Source organism: Ostrea edulis, chromosome 5 (genome assembly GCF_947568905.1).
Source record: "Ostrea edulis chromosome 5, xbOstEdul1.1, whole genome shotgun sequence".
NCBI lineage: Eukaryota > Metazoa > Mollusca > Bivalvia > Ostreida > Ostreidae > Ostrea > Ostrea edulis.
This window is the reverse complement of record NC_079168.1, coordinates 22,219,273-22,237,266: the sequence shown is the minus strand read 5'-3', so window position 1 is coordinate 22,237,266 and position 17,994 is coordinate 22,219,273. Positions and strand designations below refer to the sequence as shown.

Genomic DNA, 17,994 nt, shown 5'->3' with positions numbered 1-17,994 from the left:
TAGGTTAGTTAACATGTATCTTTCAACAACTTAAAATCTTGCACAATGAAATCTACAAAAAAAATTAATAAAATCTGCATGTTCATTATAATCATTATGAAGATAAATGTAATTAAATTCCTAAAAATCTATTTTTGGACAGTTTTGTAGACTGAATCATTCATTTTAATAGCACAAGAAAGAATTAAGGGCATATGTTATCGAGGAAATCTTCAGGATATACAATTGCACTAACAATATCATAATGTGTTGTATGGATGGTCTTTTCAATAAACAAACAGCAGATAATATAAACATTCTTCTGTTTTTCCAAAGAAAGCTCTCAATATGTTGTTCACCATAGTAATAGGTGCACTTTACTTTGACAAGTGGTGCGAAATCTTCACCAACTAAATATACTGCGTATATAGAATTCCCACATTTATATCATTGCAGTCTTTCATGCATGCAAAATTTCATTGATCTATTACATAATACTTTTTGTACTCGGCAAATTTGTAATTGGACCTAATTGCAAACTAAAAGACATGAAGACTTGCATGTCACCTCCATATGACAGGACTGCATGCAAAGAGATGAAAAATTGACCTTTGTTTAGCAATCACGTCTGCTGATTCAGCAATTAATCTCCATTTTGCTGGAGAATTTTTTTTTTTTTAGTTTTTCAAATATGTATACCCTATTAGAAATATTAGATCAAATGACTGTGTGCATTTTATAGATACTTGAATATAATCCTGCTATTTGTCTTTAAAAACTGCCAGATTTTTTCCTCATTACATTCTAGGAAATGAAAATTTACGAGAGTTTTCTGAAATGTTCATTAACAAAACTGTTTTCTCTATTGGCCTAGCCATTAACCTTAAGAGACACCATTATACTGAGACCAGACTGATCTCTTCTGTCAAGAGGTATGGAGACAGGATAATTTGGGGGGATTCAGAGCCTGCGTGTGTCATCACCAAATCAATATACCCCAAACCAAGGCTCATGTTCTCCCACTTTTTATTCTGCCTGTTAAATATAACAAACTCCAGTGATTCCATACCACCACATTAAAACCATTTAAGATGGTGTTATGTGACATCCTTATTGCATGATGCTGTCTTCTAAGCTAACTGACAAGTAAATAAGTGACATGCTCAGCCAGATAACTTACCAAAAAAAAGCAGGCTTCATTGTATTATGCAATCTTGGCACTTCCCACAACACCAACATACTTTCTGGTGTACCCTTAAATGGCAGTGCAGACTAGGCCACCCAAGTAATTGTAACAACAGCCTTTGAAAGCCACTGCACCCTGAATGGCCTTCCATTCCTCTGAGAGTCCTGTCTCTATAGTCAGTTTTAATGACCCCTTGGATTTCTTAGCTTCATTAACTTGGAAGGGCAGTTAAAATCAACTGCATGTGATTAGCCTATAAAAATAGTAGCTCCCTTTAAGCCCATGCAATGAACCAAACATTAAAACTAGCAAGCGTAAAAAAAAGAATTGTGTGGGATTAAGATAAAAGTGCAAGGACCTTTTTACATTTTCACAACTAGGACATAATTTCCATTTCATTCCTAATCAGTCTGCCACCTGTAAATTTTCCTGAATATATCATCCTTCTGAAAATGACAATGATTCTACACACACACTGCAAGTCTAGTCCATTTGGTATTCTCATGAAATTCCAAACATCTGCAGGTGAAGCCAATGCAATGGGTTGAAGAGTAGCAATTATTCTGCTTCATAAAGGCCCGCTGATCTCTATAATCATATTTGTAAAATTTCCTACTTAAGCAATGGGCCAGATGCTGAGAACAATGAAAAGCCAGATACAGGCATGAACAGCATCTAAAATCTAACAATGCACTTACTGTGGACAGTATCAGATATAGTGGCAGAACCTTTCATGCAGCATACCAAAATAATTTTGCTGCTTATTAATGATATTTTTAAAATCCCAATATTATAATTCCTATGCTCCTGATATTTTTTCTCATCAAACCTTGAATTGCTCCTAAACTGTTGTCTACAAATTACACAGAATCCATTCAAATGTTCATGTGTTCTCTCATTTTTTTCTTTGAGAGAAAATAAAACTTACCAAACTTTTCTAACAGTATACTCCACCATATCACCACCACTTCAGACATCTTCTATAGAAAATCCTCATTAAGAAATCCATATACCCAGGAATATCACATCATGTCCGACTCTAGGAACACGTTTCCTCAGAGGGGAAAAAAATGTAAGACGCAAAGACAATTAGCAACTTTTGCTGTGTGGCATGCACCAAACTGTCAGGAGGGCCAAAAAGCACAGCAGGAAACAATAGCAGGTGAAATGTCTCTTCTTGGACTTCCTTCTCCACACTGTAAATGACTTTGTTGTCAAAATTATACCTCTGACAATAATGAGCAAATTCTACGCTTTTTGTCCTGTGTGGTTCATTCATGAAAATCAATAGGAGTTTTTCCAACAAAAATCATCCGTTTTTTCTCCAGTAATGTCATGAATTGTCTTCTGATTTTAATTTGCTTCACACTTTCAAAACTGATTGGGAATACAACCACATAACAAGGAGGATAGAGCCATTGTCAAGCTTATTGAAATTTATGCAAATTTTGGCTATTTTCACCGAGATTTGTTTGCATGCAGTGAATGAGATTAATGACTGGACAAAGATATTGTCAGCGATACAATATTTTTTAACCCTTTTATTAGATGCCTTTGTTTTTCATCCATATTCAATCAAATTTTCATTTTCTCAGGGCAACATCTTTTTCTTCCCTTCCTTCCCTTGTGTTTAGTCATATCTTTTAAAGAATTGCCGTTATCAAAATACTGACTTGGAACGAAGTGTTACATACATTGCAGAAATTTTTATTCTTCAAAAAAGATTTCTTGGATAGAAGAAGCAGGTAACCCATTCAGTGCAAGTGATTACTGTAGGAGGAAAGTTTTGTCTTGCACAAGATAAGTTAATAATTTATCTATCTGAACTTGGCTCCATCCACAAATAAATGGTTTAAATTTTATGAAGTACGTCCCTAAAAAAAGTTGATAAGCCATTATTATGGAGATAACAAATCTATGGTATCATACAGTACTCCCCATTTTCTCAGATTTGTTCCACCGAAAACTGGAAGCAGAGATAGTGGTTTTAAATCTTCCTTTGCCTTATGAATGTCTAGTCCATACAAAATTGATCAAAGATACAATCTTCTAATTTACAAAAACCATGGAATTGTCTGAAACACAGGTTACCAAGATAAGAACAATGTCGATGGTCTCTAGGATGTACCTGTAACCAGTCAGCTAAATCATCCATCTCTACCCTGCTGTGCGAGAACTGGGTGACTCGGCTTTTATTGAAATTTTTATTCCATTCATTTGAAAATACATTTTTTGAACCATCTGCCTTTGTATAACATTGCAAATGTATTCCTCTCACAAAACAGTTCCTTTCTAGAATAATATTGGTAAATTTATGACAGAATTAACACTCGTGCAAATGGGTACAATAATGTGCACACTATAGCAAAGACCAGGAGTATGGGGCTGCCTTAGCAGGGTCCTCAGGATGAACCTTGAGTTTAGTTTGTCTAATGGGGTATAACCAAACTTTTGATTGAGGGAATAAATGTCTTTCTTACTCTGTATCAGAGTGTTGAAGGAAAGAGAGACCAGCAACTGTCACCACAGAGAGATGAAAATCATTTTGTGAGCTTACTTACCGAATAATTTAAATAGGTCACTTAATTAAAACAGGTATGATGTATATCAATATCGTATTGATTTATAATATATAAGCATGTGGTGTTACAGTATACATCAATCTAATAAATACATGTGACACACCGATATATAAATAATGACCAGGCTTGGATTTCTTGAAATAATCTCCATAGACAAATTTAAGGTTGGGTTTTCTTTTATTTAAACAGTCAAAAATTGAGTAAAATCTCAGGCTTATGGTAAGTCCTGCTTTTGTTGTGACTTAAGATTGTTTTGAGATTTCCTGGCCAGAGCTGTCAATTTGGTTCTAGCGGTACTGCCCAGTCTGTCAGGGACTTTTTTCTTCCTATATTTTGTTTTCAGAAGAATCATCCAATTTTGAAAGTGTTAATTCAAGCCTCTTTTATAGCAGACAACAAGCATGTCAGGACATGATGAGATACCGAAACAGTTACACCGTTAACACATTGCATCATGGGTTTCCGACAATGACCCTGCATAAATTTTCACGTTTTACAGTATTTCTAATTGGTTCTCAATGAAACTCTTACTCTCTCAACCAACCTGATACCTCTAGTACTTAAAGATCAATTATTACATTTACATATCAGTATGTGTTTGTGAGGCAGCATGCTCCGTACAGTGATCCACTGGTAACCATCTTCCTCATCACTTGCAACACAATAGTACCTCTGCAGTAGTTAAATCAGTACAATAATCTGTTGTGAGCAGCAGGTCATGGATTCACAAGTTTATCAATTCTTTTTACAATTTTAAGGGGCAAACCTAGAACTGTCTTAATAGCAACATACATAACTCTTCAACACTATCCCAAAATATGTGGTGCCATTTTTGTCGTATGAGAATTTTTTTTTACATTGAACTTCAAAGCTTGGTATACCTTAGGATCATCTAAATAATGTGTCTAGATTTTATTGCTAACATTTTTGTTGTGGTATGAACATACCCACAAGTTTAAAATCTCCAGAACCACAAGAAAGTGAACTGCCATGATGAATGGCAACTCTACCATACAGATTCAAAATCTACTTTTCCAACCCATGTCGACTAATTGATCGTCATACAGAAAGTAACAAATTCCTTGATACTCTCTAATCAGTAAAACTTTCGAAATCAAACTATGATGCAGTTAGTTTAAGAAATGGATCAATCTCCTTAAATTTAGCTTTTCAACTTACCTGGTTGTCACCCTCTGTTTCTGCTGATCCTTGAGGTTGTTTAGTCACCAATTTACCACATGACACAGATTGCCTCAGGACGTTTTCAGAAACACCTCCTTTTCTAACTTTTGTTTGCAGGCCAAGGCTATCAGAAGACTGTAGCAGCCTCTTTTGGGTGTAGTGAAGCTGTTTCAGCAATGGAGCCTTGGCCTCCCTCCCTTCTTCGGAGCCAGATTCCCAGCGTTGATCTCTCTGGTCCTGTGCCTGACTTTGATATTGGTCTCTTCTAGACAATCTAGGGGATATGGTTTGGGATGCACTTCTCCGAATCCGACGTGGGATTGGAATGCCAGAGGGATGCGAGGACTTAGGTTTCCCATCCATCTTTCCATTCCCATATACACTATGTACTGGTTACTAATATATACATGTACCTGTAAAATCCAACACAAATTGTACAAGCCTGTCGCAAACAAATAGAGTTACAATGTATACTAAAATCAGGGACAGGTTCAGGGGTGGGGTCAACAATTTTCAAACATTTACTGGACATGAACAAAAACAAAAACATTAAGGCATAGTTCTAAACAATCCTCCGAGTCTGATGCAGTCTTTCATCAGGTTGCATGAAATTTACGAGACCAATAAATAACTATTGACAATTTTACTGTTGATGAAAAGAAGAATTTGTGCAGTGGAGATTCTTTTATTATTTTTTTTTTTTTTTTTTTTTTTTTTTTTTTTAGATGATCAGGATTTTTATCAGTGTACATATTGATACAATACAATTTTTTTTACCTAGCCCTGCCCCGAATTTCTTAATTCTGGTAAGAATTCTACGCTCAATTTCACTTTACAAACAGTATCTTTTTTAAATAGATAATTTTTAAGGAATATTGATAGTGATATCCGGTAATCTAGTACTATCTACCATAATTCCACCCATCACGTGTCTTTCAAATCACAATCTATCGAGCTATCCAGTATCCCACGTCTTCGAGCCCACCAGCTGCCAGCCTTTGCTTGTTATAGTACAGTGCGTGTAAACATATATATAATGTTAACAAGCATGTATGCTGTATGCCCGAGAGGGCCCTAATTTGGAAATAAATCATATTCTATTCTATAATAAAATTTAGAAAAATACCAGAAAAGGGCAAAACTTTCCCGCGTCAATGTCAACATGTGTACAAGTAAATTCACGCGATGACGGCAAACATGAATTTTCCGGAAAATCAAATATTAACTTTCATAAGTTTGGGGTGGGTTTTTTTCCCCAACGTTTTGATTGGCTATTTGATGTATGAGTTTATTGAAATCCAGCAAATTCTTTAAATGATACCGATATGAATCACAAGACCAACCCCCCTCCCCCCCGAAAAAACCCAACAACAACACAATGGCAATAGTACAGAAAGGTCGCATTTACTGCAATAGCAGACACACGCGACGCACGCATGCGTCTTATCCATCTGTGAATGATTGCCTTCTGATCTCTCGTTATTTTTGTAACAAATGAAGCACTAAATTTGATTTCTGATAATCTTTTGCAGCTCGTCATGAACCCGGATTCATTTGTCATTAGACACACCTCTGTTGAGTGATCTCTTAACACAGCTTTCTGCAGGATCTATCAAATATAAAGATTATTTTAATATATCCTATTTCTGTTCTCTTTCATTTCTTTAAAACCCCTCTATCATATTCTGAGGTCTGGTCAAAGGGATGTAAATCTAAATACTATCAACAACAGGCAATAAATTTGAAGGGGAAAAAATCCTCATTTAAGGTTAATGGCAATTCTTGACATTTGACATTCATTTTCATTTCAGAGAACATTTCTATAAAGATATACCACATGTATATATCTCTTTGGACCAGACGTAAAATATTATGTTGCCGATAAAATGAGCTCTGGAACCCAAGAAAACTTTCTACTTATGATATTTTTCATCATTATTATTGATCTGTCCGATACCATGTCATGTAGATGTCATAACCTAGTATCTAAGTAGTGAATTTAACAGTCATTAATATTTTGTGCGGGGTTTTAACTATCCCGTAAATCTGGAACATCTTGAAAATTCTACAGTGGAATTTGATAAATGTCATTCCGGGGTTGCTGTTAACAGACGGAAAAGCTTTTACCATGAAATGACTTAGCAACCACGAAGCTAAATCATCTTGTAACGGAAGGCAATTGTGCAGAAAATTGCACCTTCTAAGTCAACCGGTAGCACGGTAGACGAAATATATGAATGCTTCATTCACGAAGAGTTTGGAATAGTAACGTCCATGTTTACCTATGGTGGTGATATGTTCACATGGAAATTCACTTAGGAGGGAGATTGAACGCGCCAGAAAACACTCGTGGTTTTTTCTAGTAGCCTCTTCCGGGAATTCATGATCCAAATAAACAAACGTTTCCTAATTAACTCTTCGGGACAAGACTCTAAATCAAAACCTAGAAATGTGTTGCTATCACTCAAAGCAATGCATTTTTTTATGATTATTTAAAAAGTTTACTTCTTGACACAAATTGAACTGAGATTGAACCCAGACTTCTACAGCATCTTAATCAGTTATTTGTTTTTTAATTGATCTTAAAATATTCCAACGAGACAAAGAGAGGGTAGCTCTCGATGAATATTATGGTGTAAGATATACTTTTTCTTTATCCATCACTTTAGAAAAATTATTCACCTTAAAAAAATGCATAAACTACAATTTTATTTTGAATAACATCACATAGAGATGATAGGCATGACACACACATTTAAATCATTCTTAAGATGTAAAAACAAAAACAAAAAAAACAAAACAACTAAAATCAAAATCCAATGTTGTTTAGGCAACAAATGAAACTTTAATTTACAGTGCATTTTGTAAACTAATATGACACCAAGTATTTCATAAAAACCATAGGGTTGTATTCAAGCAAAACTGTTGATGTGGCAAAGACATGCATCAATATATGGAATTTTCAAAAGGGGAGTTAAACTAATAAGTAATATGACATGAGCTATCTTGTAAAATTATAATAGTATGTATTCTGCGAAAAATCGGCAACACGGAAGAAGAAAAAAGCATGCGTCACAATATTGAATGAAAATAAGCCATCAAACAATCATGGTAGATCTGTGTTATTTTTAAAAATATACATGTATTTCAAAAAAATAATTCCAAATTTTAAAATCTAAATTATCATGACTTACCCTCTTGAAAATAATGTTTAAACATCCTTATTCGAAAAATATATCATTTTGCTATGTTTTTTTTTTATACTACATAAAGAAGAAACAAACAGAAGGGAGAGTTTTGCTCTCAGCTGAGCAGCCCAGCGACCTATCCACCTCCCCAATACGTCCCTCAGTGACCCGCGGAGTTTATTTATCGAGCAAAAGTAAACGCTAAGTTTCATCGCAAACCCTCGTAACAGAGATGGGTAGAAGAAGAATATCAGGCTCTGTTAGATAAGTAATGAATTTACCTTGCCTCATGCGGCTTAATTTTGATTTCAAACAGCTGAAGGGGCGACGTCTTTCTTTTGTTGAAGATATAAAAGTCCGTGCGGCGTTACCTCTGTGACGGCTTTTCGTATTTGACGATTACACCTTATATTAATTTTCCGTCTTTTCATCGATACACAATATCCACTTGTTTAAATATTCCCTCTTTTGTGAAGTTTTACAGTTATCGTGAGCACTGGGTGGCCTTTTGGGACACCCCATACGGTTCGGTAGCCCGGAAGACTTCAAGGACCCACTTGTGGGCAAAAAGAAATTAACATCCCCCGAAAGGTCCGAGTCTGAAGTGTCAATTTCACGTCCTCATAAAACACTGGAGAAGATTTAAGTCACTCTTGAAATATCTTTGTTGAGAGTAAAAATTAAATAACATTATACGAATAAGATAATTATCCTCATAAAAATTGACTGTTGAACAAACAATCAAAGGATTTGGTTAAAATCATTTTCCGTCATCCGAGCTGGCACCACTGCTATCACTTTGAAATATATTCTTCGGTTGTGAATCTAGAGAGCGTAGGTAATTCGATTTCCGGTAGACAATGTATATAGTGATAATAAAGGCCTTTTAACACTCTAAAGATTCGACTTTCTAGCCCTGGACTCGATCAAAATGTCATCTGCAACAAATCGGCAACGCACGAATCTGGGTTTATCCAGAAATCCATTTGAATGATACTGGATGACTTGTATTATGCTCTAATGGCTATATAGACGTAAAATCAGCGAGAGAAAAAAAGACTTACAGCGTCACTCCATTCTTTGGAAAACAGGGATTTTGCCAAAGACCATCTTGCAACAAAAGTAGAACTCTATTGCAAGACAAGATGGCTACGATTGATGGCAACGTATTTTGAGAAGCCCGTGATTGTCCACATGTGTGCAGGTAATGACGTCTTCAAGTGTGAAGACAAGCGGCTGTCTGTTGAAATTAGCTATGAAAAAGAGGTAGTATATAATTATTTTACTTCCGCATCAATGATATAATAACAAGATGCAAAATCGGTCATGGGGACTCGATGGTTCTGAACAGCAAGACGGCTTAGGGTCTTGTTGCTGGTGGTGCGTTCATGCGACTGTAATATCTAACCATATGATCTTGTACCAGAGAGGTTTGCACTCTTTGGGCACCTTCATTTGATATGTTCAATAAACTAATTTATTATCATATCAAGGTATTGGTGTTAGGTTTCTTAACTTTCTTCAAAGAAATTTTAAACACAGATAGCGTTCGCATGAAAAAATATATTAAAATGTGGCTGTTTTTATGTAAAATGTCATACCCCCTACTATAGATGCCTTCTGTTTCCGTACATCTTTGTTGAAGAATCTGGGTTTTTTTTTAAGATACAGAAATAGGGCGTTTTTCATTCAGTTTTTCTGATTAACGGCGTATTTACTTTTAAAAATACATTTGCGGACACAAGAAATATCTGTCTTAATTCACTGCCTCCCCCCCCCCCCTCTCTCTCTCTCTCGTTCTCCGTGTTTTCAGACATCAGAGGGTGTATAAATGTTGTATTGAACCTTTTAAAATAGACTATTACAGTATGTGTTGTAAATCTACTAATTTTTCGGGGTTTTTTTATGTCTATTGAGACAAGTCAGTATTGTTTTTATAAGCATCGCATCTGAACTTTTGTACATGAACAAAATTACCGCTATATATTGAGAAAAAAATTAAGATACTGACTAGAAAGTAAATATATATAAAATGGAACATTTCTCAATGTTATGGGTTGTATGTGTCAATAGAAAAAGAATGACCTTTGCAATATACAATTACATACAACGGGCCAGTCTCGTCCATTATAAAGGAGCATGGATGCTGAACCTTTGAACCGATGGATATCTAACGTAACACGAGCTCATTCATCAATTGTATGCTAATGTTTCATCGCTATCTCCCACATAATTTGATCATGTGTCATATGATTTTCAGATTTTTATCCCCAAAAATATTTTTAAAAGCGCTTGAAGTCACGTTGCCGTTTGAGGCACGTGTTTTCCACTCCGCCATGGATGGTGATATGAAATTAATATTGGAGACAATGCATGATGATTCTTGAGCAACGAATTAATGAGATGGTCATGATAATGTAATGGCACCAGGGATTTTTTTTTATGTGGTAATGAGATGGTGAATGAAGACAATCAGACTCCGAACGAAGCACCGCAGGCTGGTGTCTTCTTTTTACTCGTGGAAGGTGTCGAAAGTCGTTTTAAACAGGTGATAAGTAGATGAGATGAATATCAGCAAAACTTCTCCCTAAAAACCGGAGATGTTGTACAAACAATCTGAATGCAAGTTTAAAAAGATGTCTTCTGCCAACAACTAAAGAGATGCAAATACGCAAAGACGTATATCCCCTGTTTTATGGAGTGAAATGAAATTTACGGAACAAGAAAGGGAACCTTATTGATCATTGAAAATTAAGGTTAAATGGTTGTACGTATTCACAAATGAATTCCCAAGTATTTTGTGTTGCTCGTGTATACGCATACCTATTACCGGAGTCAACCAGGCGGTTTGACACAGAAATTAATGACAGGTATTAATCATGTTAAGGAGAAAAAGATCGCGGTCAGTTCTCGGACCCAGGTCAGCTTGCTACACTGTAAATAACAAGTTCCGGTCATGAATAGACCCAGCACAATGCAACGGAGGTTTTATAATGATTTGGGTACCATTAATCTTTAGCTGAAATATGTAACGTAATTCAAAAATATCGTCTCAATCAAGAATTTACATTCACTAAGAATTAAGAGTTCTTTGCGCTTATTTTTACGAGTCCGCATGGAAAACAAAATAACCTTCAACAGCTTCAATATTTCCTTGTTACTTGTGGCAGTGTCTATTAGGAAGCTGAATTATCCTGACAATATTCGGACTCGTTTAACATGACACTTACAGGGGCGGATCCAGGATTTGCAGTTACGGGGGGGGGGGGGGCACCACTTTATGAGACAGGGGGTCTGGGAGCCGCCTTGAGGTGGGGCCCAGGGGGCGAAGCCCCCGGAAGCTCCTGGATTTTTACAGATTTAGAGGGCTTGAAATATGTCTCCTATTTAGTCATTTGTACTATTTTCTATCATTTCTAATAAGGTGAAATTAATAATATGACGCAAATTTTAGGGGTTTTTGGGGAAAAAATTAAGTTCTCCCAATGAAGTTATTCAAGAAATCAAAAGATTATGTCATTTATTTCTCCAGGAGTAGAAGAAATCATTGCTTCTTTTATCATTTAGTACATTTTTCTAAACAAGATACCACGATTTACCTTAAATTTGAAAATTTTAGGGGGGTGAGGGGGGCCGGCTGCGCCCCCTTAAATCCGCCACTGACTTAACATACATGTATCTTTGCAAAATGTACACTATTTCAGCTAACTTCTTTCACAAACTATACTAATACATACATTATACCCACAAAAAATAAATAAATAAATAAATAAATATAAATAAATAAATTATCCGTTAAAGTTATCTTTATTGTTTGTGTGCTGATAATCAGCCACAGAGTATATTAGGATTGATCCAAGCATTAAAAGCACAGGGACGAAACTTTGAATTATTGACTGCAGCAAAGGACGCACGTGTCCATAGGACGTCCTGCATGTGTGGACATGGCTAGGGATATTGCGAATTTGTATTGATAATAATACAACAACGAAGAAATTGAACCCATCTTGAAAGTTGACGCGACGAGATATCAGTGAAAAATCAGTTTTGTGTTTCCTCTCTATTTCATCACACAACGCGGCGTGTCAATGCACTGTTAAGCGAGGTATGCTGAAATGCCAATAACATACGAATCCCCTCCCCTCCCCCCCCCCCCCCCCCCCCACAATAAACTTAATCAAGCTGCGGAAATTCTACTGACAATTAACATATATAAACGTCAGAGTTAATATCGAATACCTGTCAATCAAATTTAGCTGACTTGTGTGCAACTGGGTCCAGCAATAGTTAGTTACTTAACTTTTACTTAACTGAGAGTCAAGTTGCAATTAACGCCACACGAATACGATATATAATCATTATAACTTTAAATTTAACTTCCATGTTTGAATTTCAATTTGATAACAATCAAAATCTATTGAAACAGTTTTGCTATCTCTTACCTTGATCGTTCTAGTCCTAATGAAGCTCCCGGCGCAAATTGACGAAAAATAGAGAAAAGTGGACTGTTTTATCCTCGTGACAAGCTATGTTTTGTCGTATTATGACAACCCTATCAAGCGATATGTTCCAAAACGACACGCATATTTATTTTGAACTGGACACAGACTGAAATGAAACAAATTTATCATTATGGCACCTTTTGTCCGAACACCGATACACTCCCACCCGCAACCATTACGACAAAGCTGATGGCCTTCGCTCTCATCCAGGTATTCATGAAAATTATTTGAGTCTCCAAGGACTGTTCAAAATATTTGAATCCTTCTGTTCCAGAACACGCCCGGATGTTAGAAGAATTCTATTGAATGTTAACATAGTTGTAAATCGTATCAAAGGAAACTTAGATAAAATAAATGAACAGAAAATTACACAAATCTTCGCAACTAAATTGACTTAATTGAATCTTAAATTCTATCAGTGCAATATTTATGCTGTTTTTTTCCCGACGTATACAAAATATATGTGGTCGATTTGTCTAGTGACAATCATGTAACCAAGAAAAAGCAAATTACCACGACATGCCCAATTTATCTTCATGACGTCACAACCGTTATTTTCTCATTTTCGATAAAATACGTATTCTTTTATACAGTCCTTGGAACGTGTCGACGATAAGATTTTTTTTTGTCATTCAAAGACGATTATAATGAGTTTTTCTCTATCTAACTTTGGGCAATGGTTAAAACGTTACCAAACGTACAGTTCGGTAGAGAGAAGGTATTGCATTACAGCATACTCTTAAGTATGAAGTCAAATAGTCGGAACATGAAGACAAATGATTGTCTGTTTTACTATTATTCTGCCGTGCTCCGTCGCATGGCTTTCAGATGATTGTAGTTTATAGATGTAGTAGAAAACCAAGTAACACCTCGGAGCGTACGTCTAGAAATGGAATCTGACAGATTTTCGGCACACAGCCGAAGTTTTGGAAACCAAACTCTTATGTAGTTGAATTATTAATATCACGTTAATGTTTAAACTTCCCGGTAATTGCAGAGATGAAGAATATAGGATGAACACAGCGGAGATTTATTTTTCTCAATGACTGCCACAGACTCGTAAATAAAAATGGAGGCGTACAACGCACCGCGTTACAACCCCTAGTCTTTTAGAGGAACGTTATTTCAGGTTACTTTCAAAATTTGCGAATGATAATCCCATAAACAATTTCAATCTTTGTGTTATTAAATCAGCCTCTTCATTAACATAGGAATGGAATGAAAACAACCAAAGAGCACTAGTCATCCATATTTGTCCGTCGTGTAACATACCATAAATGCAGCAGTTTTACTACCTAATACCGGGATCAAAGTTCTGCCTGAAGGACGCGACCCCTTTGTGTTCTAGAAATATTCTGAGTTCATTTCAGTTGTTTTGGTAACACAGGGAAGGTTTACATTATAAATATATACGATGTTCATAAAAACAAATGGAGGACTGCCAAACACAGATTGTGATGATGGACAAACTACACCGGTTAATATAGTTGTTGTACAGGTGTCTAAGTAGAGACAAAACATGGAGATTAGCCCAGGATAGGTTCCCACCAGCTAATGATGGTCCTAAGTCGGCGAAATGCACTGGAACGAAAAGACCGGATAGCGTGTACTAATTTTTCTAACATCCCAAGACAATCCTTAATCTTTTATATTTTGTTTAGGTGACTCACTATTTGATCAGCACTTGAAGCATTTTTCGGCCAGGCTGCCCCAAAAAATAAAATCAAGGAAGCTTCAGCGTTCCGTAAGTTTAAAGCAAAAAGAGATGCAAATCTGAAGGAGCATAGAGATAAATAATTACAGAGACGCAACTGTTTCAGCAATTGTTTCAGCCATCAATTGAAGTACCCAGTCAGCAACGACAGCTGCGGGAAACGTGTATGATCCCCAAAATACAAATATTGTGTGCAGGAAAATTCCTGTGGATTATCAAATTGTTAAAAGATAGAATCTTATTACTGATTTCATCGCTTGTAATGAGTAATAATCTCTCTCTCTCTCTCTCTCTCTCTCTCTCTCTCTCTCTGTGCACCCTTTACCGTTTAAGAAAATCAAGAATAAACATTCTCGTAGAAGACAGACTGGTACCTAACACGGCTTAGCGTTGAAATATTAATTCTCTCTTCTCTTCAGTTTATACAGATGTCTAAACAAATAGAAGATCCACGCTTTGCGCAACAGACTGAATAGGCGATCCCGCCAAACAAATATTCTAAATGAGAAAAATCAAAGGAATTCTTTGTACCTAAATATCATTCTGCATTGAAGAAAGAGGGGAGTTCCGAAATTTGTGAAAATGAAAGTCCGCCCAGCATCATTTCAGTTGCCACTTTAAGAAAATGAATGTACACTTGTTTACACGTATTTTAAATGTTATTTCGTAGCCCAATCTAATTAAAATTAGATGTTAGATCCGCTCACATACGTTTGGGTAGCGAGTATGTGAGCGGATCTAACATCTAATTTTAATTAGATTGTTCGTAGCCCTGAATTAATCCATAGACAATTCTTAATCCCCGTATGTTTTGAGGTACATGTATATTTGACATACTACTACTAGTAAATGAATTAGACTTAGGAGTTTTTGTACTTTTATATAGCGGTTAATCCGAGATTCCTCCCGCTCTTACCCCCCGCTTTTATATTATGACATTTCGCTATATAAAAGCGGGGATAAGAGTCTGAGGAATCTCGGAATATTTAGCGATATATCTGAAAACATCTCCATTTATGCTACATATGAATAAATTTATACAATGCATTTTAAATATCTCAACTATACAAATCGTTTCCATTTGCATCAAATTTAATGACATAGAAAAGTTGCGCAAGTCGCACGAGAGGTTACAAGCGCGACATGTTTTAAGTATAAGGGATTTCAACAAAATGCTCCAATACAGGATCATTATACAATCTTGTGTAGAATTTTATTACCCTGGTGTATTCATAAAACGGTGTTACCAAGATATTTTGTTCCTTGAGCACTTATCATTGTGAAATTGGCACTGCAGGTTTGATGGATATTATTTTCATAGACATGGATTGGAAAGAGATTGGTACATTATGTATCCAAGATATATTGGTATATTTTTTACAAGACAAATTTTTCCAAGATGCTATTGACCGGATCGTGATCAAGGGTGCACTACACGTGTGCTTATTGTTTCATTGTAGAAACGTTTTACTATCTGCGACATACTGGGCGTGATTCAAAATTCACTTCCTTCATATCTTTTCTGCAATAGATAAATGAAATTTGTATCGTTCTTTTTAGAAAACACCTTGATAAAACGAGTTTTCACTTGGTATCGCATTACTTCATTGACACTTTTATCACTATAAATTATAGTTTGTAAAATTGAATCTTTATTAAATAAAAAATAAGCTGGATTGTTGACAATACACTGTTCTCCTCAATAAAGTCGTTTGACACTACGCTGTTACATTTTATATTTCACTCGTACAACATTGGCATCTGTTCTATTGAAGTATCTATGCTTGGAGACACCTCCAACCCAGAGGCATTCCGAGGAGTCAACAGCAAGAGTAGTGGGGGACAATTTGGTATTATAGTAAATGAACACATCAATAAAGCGCAGGAATTTCCCGTCCTTAGACAACATATGTATACACTGGTTAGTCACATCAGACATAAGAATGCACCCCTCTCCGTCAAATGTTATGTCCGTCAAATTACACACTTGTCCATCGTTTTGTTCCAAGCCATTATACTTAAATCTCGTGGTGCCTTCCGCATTTAGCGTCACAAGTACTCCTTCCGCGTCACCCACGTGATCAATGACGCCAATGTCACCATTGATATTTTCGCCTACACGGAATGGATACACAAAAATGTCGAGTCCCTCTGTGTCTTTTTCAATGATTTGGCGCGTAATACCGAAGTTCGTTATTCGAGCCACTCGGCGCTTTCCGGAAGGATTCATTTCATTCGGGTATGATTCGGCAAGGCAGAGCAAAATGTCTCTGTTTCTGGTAACTGCAATCCCTAGAGCAACATATGGTCGAGTTTCATAAATCTTTTCAACTGATCCGTCAGTTTTTAACATGATGACGTCATGACTTCCATAGATCACCATGTATATATCGCCTTCAGGAGTAGCAGCCATATTCAAAACACCAGATTTTCCGAATCCGCCACCGGGAATAAGATGATCACATTCATCCACTTCCAAAAGCTGAATTCCTCTATGCTTATAATGTCCATGCCAAGCAGCAAATGGTGATACGGGACAAACAGAAGACACTTCAGGGAAGCCCGTTGGTGACCTTGATATAACTTCCGGTTCGCATTCGAAGACTTCTTCGAGATCGCCAAAGATATCGGAAATTGTGCAATTTCCATGCGTATTTAACATGAGTCGATTGAAGCTTGGTATCAACACCTCAGGGGTACTTTCAATGTCATTTTCTAACCTACGAGCGTATTTTATATCTCCGATCTCATTTCTGTTCTCAGCACTTTTATCGCCAATAGACAGGATATCTTTCAATCGTGTTAGGTGAAAATCTATAGACTTTCCTAACGCGTCAATGATCTCGATATTGGCTTTGCCAGCATTAGCTAAACTAGACAGAGTCGTTTGATAATGTTTATCTAACTCTTTTCGTAGGTCCTCGTACCTGTGTTTCACGGTTTCCTTCTTACTTTGAATGTCATTTAAGACGCTTTCTCTGGCTGTAGTCAGTAGCATTTTCTTCTCAGTAAGATACGGCAGGATGCTGCTTTCGATTTCATCGCGACTTCTTTCGGCCTCGTGACGCTTAAATGACGTAAGTATATCATCAATTTCAACGAAGCGGTGTCCCTGATGATAATCTAAAATACAAACTCGACAGACCAGACAATCGCACCCACGAGTAACACAAAACAAAATGCACCTCTCTCCTACGTGCTCGTCACAGAACTCATTGACGCAATCGTTTTCCCGATTATCGTCTTCGCGGGGCTGGTACGGCACTAGTGCTGTCAACTTTTCAGAATCAGCGATGGTTATAATGTCATGGTCACGTGACTGTCTGCTCTTTAAATGTATCCTGCTGCAGTTTTCACACATGAACTCGTCACAGGACAGACATTTTCTGTTTATTTCGTTCTGACCGTGACACAAGTCACACGGCGCGGAGTTTACGCCTTCCGCCATTTTAACCTTTTTTTAAATTTCCATTTCATACATATATGGTTATTCCCTTTCATAACTGTGAAAAATATCCATGTTATGACGAGAAGAAAATGCTCATTCGCTTAACAACATGGGTCTGGTGTTCAAGCTTGCAAAGGCATTTAAAGCACCTAGCTTTTATGTGTGGTTGGTTACAATCTTTGTCGTCAGATTGATCAATACCAAGGATTTATT

At 36.5% G+C, this 17,994-nt stretch overlaps 2 protein-coding genes across 2 annotated transcripts in view; both read right to left on the bottom strand.

Annotated features, from left to right (window-relative positions):
- LOC125648995 (kinesin-like protein KIF26A) overlaps positions 1-9,365 on the bottom strand; it is a 97,401-nt gene extending 88,036 nt beyond the window's left edge. The window contains exons 1-2 of the mRNA XM_056164427.1: positions 8,399-9,365; positions 4,927-5,342 (exon numbers count right to left, since the gene is read on the bottom strand). Coding sequence (XP_056020402.1) covers positions 4,927-5,292 — 366 coding nt within the window. The 5' untranslated portion in view covers positions 5,293-5,342; positions 8,399-9,365. The remainder of the gene's footprint in view (positions 1-4,926; positions 5,343-8,398) is intronic.
- Positions 9,366-16,059: 6,694 nt separating this feature from the next.
- On the bottom strand, positions 16,060-17,781 carry LOC125652505 (uncharacterized). Its single transcript, XM_048881736.2, has one exon. It carries the CDS (start codon positions 17,779-17,781, stop codon positions 16,060-16,062), a length of 1,722 nt encoding a protein of 573 aa, XP_048737693.2.
- Between the last annotated feature and the right edge of the window lie 213 nt (positions 17,782-17,994).